The 11,617-nt window shown below is 38.0% G+C and overlaps 1 protein-coding gene across 1 annotated transcript; it reads right to left on the reverse strand.

Moving 5' to 3' along the window:
- Nucleotides 1-717: 717 nt before the first annotated feature.
- On the reverse strand, nucleotides 718-1,884 carry LOC145063261 (F-box protein CPR1-like). The gene has a single exon (XM_079010855.1). It carries the CDS (start codon nucleotides 1,882-1,884, stop codon nucleotides 718-720), a length of 1,167 nt encoding a protein of 388 aa, XP_078866981.1.
- Between the last annotated feature and the right edge of the window lie 9,733 nt (nucleotides 1,885-11,617).

The following is an 11,617-nucleotide window of genomic DNA, read 5'->3' on the forward strand; positions in this document are numbered from 1 at the left end:
TCCCCTACTGTGAAATCCTGCGTCCACCCCTGGTCATGCGTAACTGAAGCTCTAACATATTCTTGGGAGTTCTCATGTCCAAATTGCAAGAGTTAAATACTTGTGATTTTATGAATAACGATTACGAATTTCATGAAAATCAAGTCAACTACATTATTTTATGGTCAAGCATCTCAAGATGGGGATGACCTTAGGTGCAAAGTTAAACTTATATTCTTCAGGAAGCGATATATACGATTTCAGTATATGAATGTGAAAGTGAAATCACTAAAAAACCTATGAAACCTATTTATTTCAAAATTAAAAATACATTATTTAAGATTATAAAAAGATTACCATGAGCTCCAATCTCTGGCAAGTTTTCAGAAAATTATAAGCCCGAATCTTCATGATCATGTGCAATATTTAGAATGAGAAAAGATAAATGGACTCTTTAACAAAAATATAGACAGAAAATTCTTATGTTAAGTAGAAATACCTTGTGGTAGGTTACTAAAGCCTGAAGCAATCTATGCCATTTAACATTAACAAAACATATCTAATCGATTAAATTAAGGTTAATAAAAATGTGAGATTTATCATCATTAACGTTAAACACATTCATCCCACAGCTATTGTGCATTTAACTAGTCTTGCAATATGCCAATATCATCCTCAATTGCTTGCTCCAGAATTCATCAGTTCTTGTTTTTTCATTATGTTTGTCCTCGATTTATGTCAAAAACTATAACAATCCGACCTACCAAGCAAAAGTAGTGTCTCCATGAACGAAGTCACGGTGGAGCAATACCTTTTTCCAAAAATTTCAAGATCATTGAAGTGTTGTGAGTTGGGATCATATACCATAATTTGACTTTTTTCATAGCCATACTCGTCCACTTCCATTATAGGTGTGCCATTCTTTCTGAATCCCAGTGGCATAATTAACGCATGTAGTGAAATAACAGTGAATAGCTTTGTAAATGATTTTTGAGCACCATTCTCCATCATCCATACAGCACAATGCTGTTTCTCTTTGTTAAAAAAACTGTCTTCAATAACAACAAGAGAATCCCTTATTTTGGAAACAGAAAGCCTAACGGGAGGGTGGCGCGCTAAACTATCTGGGAGGTCTATTATTTCAAAATTTTCATTAGTCAAATCAAATGACATAATCAGATTAGACGTCCATTGTACCCAACCGTCTCTTTCCATCTGATGCGAACCACACCAATACATAAGCCTATCAACAACTACTCCATACGGTCTAACTCGGACTGATTTTCTCCACACATTGCTGGATGGACTTCTCCATTCCCCTGAACTTAACGTATAAATCATAACTCCCCGAGGGTTGTTAATTTCGCTCTTTTTTTCATGCATTGGACCAACTTGTGGAATCATGACAATTTTGGGGTCATTAGTAACAGGACAAACCCCAAAACCAAAAGTTGTTTGATCATGCACATGATATGTCACAGGCACATCAATAGCAATAGATTTTCTGATTGAAGGATTCCAAAGTAAAACCTTCCGCTTTTCAAAGTTAGAATGAGATCTCTCTGGAGCATAATAATAGCCATCCAAGCACAACAACCCATTACAGCTACCGACTAAGCATGGCCTTTTAAGTAGTTTAACGGAAAGGGGAAGAGTCGGAACAAACCTCTGTTGGGGGAAAGTGTCATCGTCGACAATAGAAACATATCGCGCCTCCTCTCCTACCACATACTTTATAAGTAGTTGTTGACACTGATCTTTGCGAACGGTGTGAGCAGCAATAAAATAAGCGCTATCGATTAAACACCTCCATGCTTTGCAGACAGATCTAAACTGAATCAATGATTTCACAGGAAGCCTTTTGAGGATTTCCTCTTGAACATGGAAAGGAATTTGGCTGGACATTACGATGCTGGGTGCCGATGGGTTATGACATATGAATATTTAGGGTTTTTATAAAACGAGGATTGGATACGTCTTTATAAGATTTTCTCAAACAAATTTGATATTAACGTCCGGGTTATTTATCTATAGAACAAATTACACCAATGGTCCTTTAGGTTTTGGTTTTTTTTTCCTAAAGTAGTCCCTACGGTACTTTTTTCCTTAAAATAGTACCTACGGACGATAAGTTGCACGCGTTTGGTCCCCGAGTTGGGTGTCCGTCCATTCCAACGTTGAGTTGCTCCCATGTGACTTGCAAATGAGGGTATTTATGTCATTTTACCGTAAAGGACCTTTTTTTAACATTTAACTATCTCAATGTCTTAAACTAAAAGGTTTTTTTTTCCTAAATAGCTTTAACCATTAAGGTGGCGGGGTTTAGTTTCAGACATTGAGTTTGACACTCTATCTCTTTCCTTAGGAAAACCTTTTGATCATCCGCTCTTCTTCAATCATGAGTTCTTATAGTCGTCCGAAAATATAGCTCAATTAATTCAAGTGTGTGTCGAGGAAAAAGGTGTTCACATTGTGGTCGTTACGTCCACGCTACACCCAACCACCTGAGCTACGTAAAGAATATGGTAAGCACAAACCTTTTAATGCTAGGTTTGACGAAATGTTGTACACATGTAATTTTGCTTTCCTCCGTCAATAACATTTTGTTCTTGAATTTTCACCTCATGTTCTATTTCAAGCTTTTGCACATTCAAGATAAATCATGGGGGTTTGTTCACAAATACGGTATCTAGAAGGTCGTACATAGATGGGCTTGTGGATCACTTTGATTTTGTGGACATGGATGTGATTTCAGTCAATGAGGGAGGTATAGTGTTTTACCATTTCATGATCCCAGAGACAAACTTGGATAGTGGATTGTTACCCCTTGGCACCAATCAGGATGTCATTCAGTTGGCTAGGTATGTGCATAATCATAAGGAAATTAATTTGTACATTGAGCATGAGAATACTAGAGTAGTGTTGGATAAGGTGTCTAAGTCCATAACTATTTCTGGTATGTACTTGACCCGGTTTGGCATTGTCCATTTAGGTTGCATGGCATCATGCACTTGGGTAGACTAAAATTAGAGAAAAAGGCACTTATGGTTTATTAATATATTATAAGTTCTAATATATTAATAATATTATTTAATTAGTATTGATCAAGAATTAATTTGGAATTAATTAAGTGATCAAAATGAGACTAATTAAATATATGGGTTGATTGTGTAAATCATCCATTCTTGTATAGTGGGCTAATGATCCATGGTTTATCAAGTTGGGCTAAAACCCATAAGATGCTCCATGGATGCTCCATGCTATTTTTAAACCCCATGGATCCAAGAAATGAAGATCCATGTCATTTAAGGTTTACATGGTGTAACCCTACTTATGACACACTATAAAAGGAATATGATAGCAACCAAAATTAGCCACTAAGCAAGAACAAGAGGGTATAGCCGATTTTAGAAGTGTTCTATTTCTCTCAAGGTTATTCCAAGTGTATTTTGTGTTGTGTGAGACATTTGAGGCATCACTTTTGGGGTGCTAGGCTCACAAGGTTCGCAAGGAATCCAAGCAACTAAAAGGTATGTCCTTCTTACTAACTTTTATGTTTAAAAGTTCCCCATGTATGCTAGATAGGTTATGAACCTTGGAAATCAAATTTTCATGTATCATAGCAAAACATAGATCCAAGGTTTCTAGGGTTGCATGTACACCATAGGAGTGTTAGAATGCGTAAAGCCCTTGAGTGGTATCAGAGTCTAGGCTTGTTTTCTTGATATTTGATGCAAACTTGCTAAAAAACTCAAAAAATTTGTTGTCTGGACAGTGGACTCGCCGAGTCCATGGGGGGACTCGACGAGTCCAAAGCAAAATTCATCCTACTCATCGAGTAGGTGCTTGCACTCGACGAGTAGGAGGCTCTGACTGCAGTTTTTCGACTTTTGATGCTGAAAATGGACTAGAAACATTACCCTAAACTGTTTTGGTGTTCTAAAACTCGTTTTAGATGGTGTAATGGTTGTGCTAATCCAGTTACATGTTCTTATGAGTTATTGTTAGATCATAGGAATTATTTGCTAAATTGTTTAATGATTAATTCTTGATCAATTATATGTTTTAATGGAATCCATAATTTGTCCTCAAGTTATGGATTACCAAAAGTCAATCTTTTAAAGTCCATTACAGAAACACATAGGTTACATAAAATGAAAAGTCAATCATTTTATTAAACCATTAACTCATAAGTTATGAAATGAAAATTTTTGTAAAGTTACAAAACTTGCCCTCAATGGAGGGTCGTTAGCCAAACGGGTAGGACAATGACTTTAAATCCTCATTAAAAGTATGATGATTAAAAAGTAACTAAATGTTTTTATAAATTCCCAATCTTAGTTACTTTAGGAAAATGTGAATATGGTGCTAACCCATGAAAATTACACTTTACACTTTGTCTAAGTCGTTAGTGGAGCGTGTGTGGTGAACCGGCAAGTTAACTTGGATTTAACAAAGTAGTCAAAGGGTGGCTTAAGGTTTATCATAGATCGGTGGAGCGCGTATGGTTAACCGGCACATCGGTTAGGTGATTAACATTAAGAGTACCAAGTAAATTTGCATGGTTAATTCACACCTTGTTTTTGATCCTCGGCATCCCAGTCACAAAACCTAAATGGCACATTCGAGATTGAAACATGTCATTGAAAAAGTTCAATGAATCTCAAAAGAATCTAGGAGATTCAAAACCAATTAAAAACCTAATAATTTATTTCGTTTTTCATGGTGGAAATTGGTTAATCGTCATTCACCTACCTTCAAATATGTTATAGCTTAGATTACGATATCCCTCTTCTAAGTTATAATATATTGTGTTGGGTCCTAACCTTAATATTACATTTGGGTGTTTTATTAAGGACTATCTTTATATCTAATCAAAAATTATCTTTCTTCTTTTTCAGATGTCTTCCAATAATGCTGCTTCTGGCTCAAACCCTACCAGCTCCTTCTCTCTCATGAACCTTTATGGGAGAGTCATCTTCGATGGTTCTAACTTTATGGATTGGATCCAGAACATCAGGATGGTCACTTGCTACGAGGACAAGGAATATGTCCTCGATAAGGAGCTGAAGGAAATCGATGAGTCCACTGCTACTCCCAGGAGATCGCCGACTTTAGGACTCATGAGAAAGATGCCTCAAAAGTGGCATGTATCATGATGGCTACTACGATAGCTGAACTCCAAAAGTCCTATGAGGACTACTACCCTTTTGAGATGAACCAGGACTTGTTGGAAAGATACCATCAGAGTGCTCGTTAAGAGCGGTGTGTAATAATCTCCTCCATGATAACAACCCGGATGAAGGATGGTGAACCCATCACGGGCCATATGCAAAAAATGCAAAGGTGTGTGGACTGTTTGCTGAAATTGAATGTGAACTTCCCCGAGGAGTTGGAAATTGACATCATTTTGCACTCCTTACCCTCGTGTTATGATCAATTCCGCATGACATACCACATAAACAAGGAGAAAGTTACCCTCAGCAAGCTTCAAGGACTTCTAAAGACCGCCGAAAGTGGTCTTAAAGGTAAGTCAGTTGTTACCACTCCTACTCCTACTCCAAACTCCGCCCCTTTCTTGGCAATCGGGAAAGGTAAAAGAAATAAGAGGAAGACCCCTTCGAAGGGTACCAAGGGAAAGTCTCTTGATGTCTCCTCTTCAAGTGGAACCAAGAAAGGTTTCGTCACTCCTTCTTATGACCCAAAAGAGGCTGAATGCTTCTACTGCCATGAAAAGTCACACTGGAAGCGGAACTGCCCAAAGTATCTGCAAGATGTGAAGGATGGGAAAGTAAAACCCAACCATGCAAGTAATTACACTATATTGTCTAATAACTCACCCTATTCTAACTCTTGGGTCCTTGATACAGGTTATGGTATTCACATATGTTTTGATTTGCAAGAACTAAGAAGAACTTAGAATGTGGAGCATGCGAAGATAAACTTGATCATGGGGAATAGGAAAGCTTCACCTGTCACCAAGATTGGAGTTTATTCATTGTTGCTAAGTAGTGGTTTTACATTAGATTTGAATAAATGTTGTTACTCGCCTAAAATGGCAAGAAATATTATTTCCTTTCATGGTTTGTACAAACAAGGTTTTACCTTTCGTTTGATAATGAATGTGGTTGTATTAATGCTTTATTTAATAATGTTCTTTATTTTAAAGCATTACCTTGTGATGGTGTGTATGAAACTGTGTCGGTTGTAGATAACCTAGGAAATAATATGTTGTGTATTGATTCTTCTAATAACTTGGATAAAGCATCATTATGGCATTGTCGTCTTGGACATGTAAGCAAGAAACGCATAGGCCAACTCCAAAAGGATGGAGTCTTGGAGTCATTTAATCTAAAGTCAGTTGCTATTTGTGAATCATGCTTACTTGGAAAAATGACAAAATCACCCTTCACTGGTTCTTGTGCTAGGGGTGAGGGTTTGTTGGATCTCATACATACTGATGTGTGTGGACCCTTCAAGACTGCCACAAGGGATGATAATCGTTATTATGTGACTTTCACTGATGATTATAGTAGATATGGTTATGCCTACTTCATCAAGCATAAGTCAGAGACTTTTGAAAGGTTTAAAGAGTTTAAACAGGAAGTCGAGAATCAATTGGGCAGGAACATTAAAATGCTTCGATCCGATTGTGGTGGTGAGTATCTTAGTACATAGTTCCTCGCCTATCTTAGGGAATGTGGGATTGTCTCACAATTGACACCTCCCAGGACACCATAACTGAATGGTGTGGCTGAGAGGTGTAATCGAACCTTGTTGGATATGGTTCATTCCATGATGAGTCAAGCTTCGCTACCAATCTCTTTTTGGGGGTATTCCTTAGAGATTGCCGCCAATATCCTTAATCTAGTCCCTACAAAGAAGGTTGCCAAAACACCTCATGAGATGTAAACTGGAAAAGTTCCCAATCTAGACCACATCAAGATTTGGGGTTGCGAGGCTTTTGTGAGACGCGAGACTCACGATAAGCTCGAAACTCAAAGTGAGAGGTGTATTTTCATCGGCTACCCACAAAAATCCTTTGGTTACCTCTTCTACAGACCCATTGAGAATGTGGTCTTTGTAGCAAGGAGGGGTGTCTTTCAAGAGAGAGAGTTCATAAGCCAAGGAAACAGTGGGAGGCAAATTGACCTTGAAGAAATTCAATAGTCAAGTGGTGAAGGAACCTCAAATCCTACCAGTCAACCTGAGGAGGAAACTCCTGTTGATCCAATTGACGAGTCTGTACCTCTGAGGCGTTCCACCAGAGTTAGGAATCCATGAGAGTTAGGCGTTCCACAAGACACTGAAAAGTTTGGATAAACCTAATAGCTACATGGAATCCATGGCAGGCCCTGAGTCTGCTAAATGGAAAGAGGCAATTGACAGCGAGATACAGTCCATGTATGACAATCAAGTTTGGAACTTGGTTGATAATGTACCAGGTCGCAATACAGTTGGATGCAAATGGATCTTCAAGAAGAAGAGCGACATGGATGGTAATGTACACACTTATAAGGCACGACTGATTGCAAAGGGCTTTTCTTAAACTCCGGGAGTTGATTATGTTGAGACCTTTTCACCGGTAGCCAAGATTAAGTCTATTAGGGTTATGTTAGCCATTGTTGCATTTCATGATTATGAAATATGGCAAATGGATGTCAAAACCGCTTTCCTTAATGGAAAGTTGGTTAAGGATGTTTACATGAGTCAGCCAACGGGTTTTGTCAGTACAGAGTACCCTAATAGAGTGTGTAAGATTGAGAAATCCATATATGGATTGAAACAAGCACCTCGCAGATGGAATCTTTGTTTTGATGAGAAGGTCAAAGAGTTTGGATTTTCGAGGAGCGAAGATGAATCTTATCTATATGTCAAGGCTAGTGGGAGTATAGTTAGCTTTTTGGTATTGTATGTAGATGACATACTACTCATAGGAAATGACATCCCAACTCTGCAGGAAGTAAAGTCATGGCTTGCGAGGTGTTTCGCTATGAAGGACCTTAGAGAAGCTGCCTATATCCTAGGGATAAGGATTTCGAGAAACCGGAGTAAAAGACTAATTGGACTTAGTCAGAGTACCTACTTGGATAAGGTGCTGAAAAGGTTCAGCATGCAGGATTCCAAGAAAGGAGAGTTACTGATCCAGAGTAAGGCTAGACTGAGTAAGACTCAGAGCCCGAGTACAGAGATTGAGATAGCAGAAATGAGTCGAGTACCTTATGCTTCTGCTGTAGGCTCGATTATGTATGCTATGACATGTACTCGTCCTGATGTGGCCTTTGCCTTGAGCATGGTCAGCAAATATCAAGGGAACCCTGGCAAGGCTCACTGGACTACGGTAAAGAATATTCTCAAGTACCTGCGGAGGACTTAGGACTGGGCCCTTACCCTCGGTGGGAGTGATGACTTGAGAGTAGTAGGGTATAGTGATGCTAGCTTCCAAACTGATAGGGATAATTTCTGCTCTCAGTCAGGCTGGTTCTTTACATTGAACGGAGGAGAAATTACTTGGAAAAGTTCCAAGCAGGAGACAATGGCCGATTCAACTTGAGAATCAGAGCATATAGCAGCGAGCGAGGCAACAAAGGAGTCGATATGGCTGAAGAACTTCATTGGAGATCTTGGAGTAGTACCAGCTATAAAGGAGCCTATGGAAATTTTCTGTGATAGTGAAAGTGCAGTTGCCTTAGCCAAGGAACCAAGGGAGTACGGAAGATCCAGACACATCAACATAAAATACCATTTCATCAGACATCGAATAGAAGAAGGACTCCTCGTGGCAAAGAGGGTATCATCGGATGAGAACCCAGCAGATCCCCTCACGAAGGGACTGGGTAGGGTTAAGCATCTTCAGCATGCGAGGCGCATAGGGCTAAATGATGATATTAGTTTTGGAAATTAGATAGCTTTGAAATTTGTAAAGTGTAATTGACATTTGATGATAAATAAAAGTTGGTTTATTTATAAGTAAAGTGTGGCTATCTTTTTTCAATCGTTTACTATCATTTCATTTTTGCATGTTTTGACTTCCAGAGTAATTATGTTATGTTCTTTCATATTATTCAAATTTCCACAATCGGTCATATGTTGGAAGTAGATATAAATCAAGATTGTCATGAGGTTGGTTGTAGATGTCTAAGTTGTGGGGCATATCAAGAGTTGCCACAACACTTCATGAGTGCTCATAATTTCATAGTATTGGATTCAACCCACACTCAATGGTATCAATTCATGGAATTTATCTCGAGTGATCATGAGACGGTAATATCATATAAATCTTCAAACCTAGAGATATGAGTTGTTGACTATGAGTTGGTTATACATTGATTGTACGAAAACGCATTGGTAACTCGATGTTATAAAATGTGCCTTTGTGTATAATTCAACAAGTAGTAGAACAAGCATATGAGTCGAAGTTTTTTTGATCCTTCTTGGATTAGAAGCGATATATGGGCCCCTCGATGATTTTGTTTTGACCTATGTACCAGGCCCGATCAGAACTAAATTGATGTGTTCGATTAAGTTCTTTGTCAAACAAATTGGAAATCAGGAAACAAACTGCTGGACAATAAGTAAGACATTGTTCCATGTATTTGTCAGGCTGATATCTATAATAAAGGATTATATGATCACTTATCTTAAATGGCGTATCATCGTCATCTCAGTTCCAAGAGACCTTGAAAGAGGTACGATTGCTGATCAGTTCCTGAAGTCATACTTGCAGTTATAGTTATTAGACTTATCCAAGTGGGAGACTGTTGGATAAGGTGTCTAATTCCATAACTATTTCTGGTATGTACTTGACCCGGTTTGGCATGGTCCATTTGGGTTGCATGGCATCATGCACTTGGGTAAACTAAAATGAGAGAAAAAGGCACTTATGGTTTATTAATATATTATAAGTTTTAATATACTAATAATATTATTTTATTAGTATTGATCAAGAATTAATTTGGGATTAATTAAGTGATTAAAAGGAGACTAATTAAATATATGGGTTGATTGTGCAAATCAATCATTCTTGTATAGTGGGCTAATGATCCATGGTTTATCAAGTTGGGCTAAAACCCATAAGATGCTCCATGGATACTCCATGGTGTTTTTGAACCCATGGATCCAAGAAATGAATAGCCATGTCATTTTGGGTTTACATGGTGTAACCCTACTTATAACACACTATAAAAGGAATATGATAGCAACCAAAATCGGCCACTAAGCAAGAATAAGAGGGCATAGCTGATTTTAGAAGTGTTCTATTTCTCTCAAGGTTATTCCAAGTGTATTTGGTGTTGTGTGAGACATTTGAGGCATCACACTTGGGGTGCTAGGCTCACAAGGTTCTCAAGGAATCCAAGCAACTAAAAGGCATGTCTTTCTTACTATCTTTTATGTTTAAAAGTTCCCCATGAATGCTAGATAGGTTATGAACCTTGGAAATCAAATTTGCATGTATCATAGTAAAACATAGATCCAAGGTTTCTAGGGTTTCATGTACACCATAGGAGTGTTAGAATGCTCAAAATCCTTCAAGTATTCCCTTGCTTTAAGTCCCTATTGAAGGTTCGTATTATGGAAGTTGAAAGGGATCATTGTCCTGAAATGAATAAGGTTATAATAAAAAGGAAATCAGTATGGTCATGTAGTAAAAAGTTGGATTTGAATGAGCACACATATTTGTCAAAATTGACTGTACCCTATGAACATGTGATCACAAAAAACACACATCTAATCGAGAGAGTGATCCCTTTAGGGAGGGGTACAGTTTGAGGATAACCAAGGTAAAAGAGATGTTAACACATGAGATGATCACCAACCAAAAGGGGATATTGATCTAGTGAATGATTATGAGGTAACGGGGATGCAGACGCACAATATGGTGGGGAAAATTTATATGATGTTGAGTTTTTTAAGGATGAATACAGTGGAGGTAAGGAAAGTGTTAGTGAGGGTGCTTGGAGTGAGGGTAGTAGGAATGAGGGTAATAGGACAGATGATGATAGTGAGGATGAAGACTGCTTTATGGATTTAGAAAATATTGTAGATGATGTGGATGTTTATATGAAAGATTTTCATATACATGTTGATGAAGATGTTGAGTGGGTTCAAAAAACGACCAAAGAAGCAAGTGGTAGTGGTGTTGAGTTTACTAAAGGTGAAGATTTGGAGGTCATAGACCCAAAATCGTTTAATTTACCTATTATAGGTGAAGATAACAACAGAGAGAGGATGTTGAGAGACATAGGAAAAGCAAAAGCTTGTTCTGAGGGTGTAGTTCATCCAAAGGCTTTCACATTGGAACAAAAGTTAAAAACAAAGAAAGATGTGAAAGAATATATAAACAAACATGCAGTAGAAACCAAAAGGGATCTACATTTTGAAAAAAAATAGAAAACAATGATTAGGCTAAGTGTAGACGAGTGGCCCAGATATGAGTGGTTGGCCATGGAAAAAGTCAAGGACTCGATTCAAGGACAAAATAGTAAATACAAAAGAGGGTAAATGTCCTTAGGTTGTACTAGTGTCTAGACCTAAAGAAACAGATGACTGGGTGGTGAACATCCTAGTTAATGAACATCGGTGTGTGCAATCAAGAACCATTATAGTTTCCAACTACAAATTCATTGCAACAAACATT

This window comes from Lactuca serriola, chromosome 1 (assembly GCF_051521515.1).
Source record: "Lactuca serriola cultivar US96UC23 chromosome 1, Lser_US96UC23_V15, whole genome shotgun sequence".
Lineage (NCBI taxonomy): Eukaryota > Viridiplantae > Streptophyta > Magnoliopsida > Asterales > Asteraceae > Lactuca > Lactuca serriola.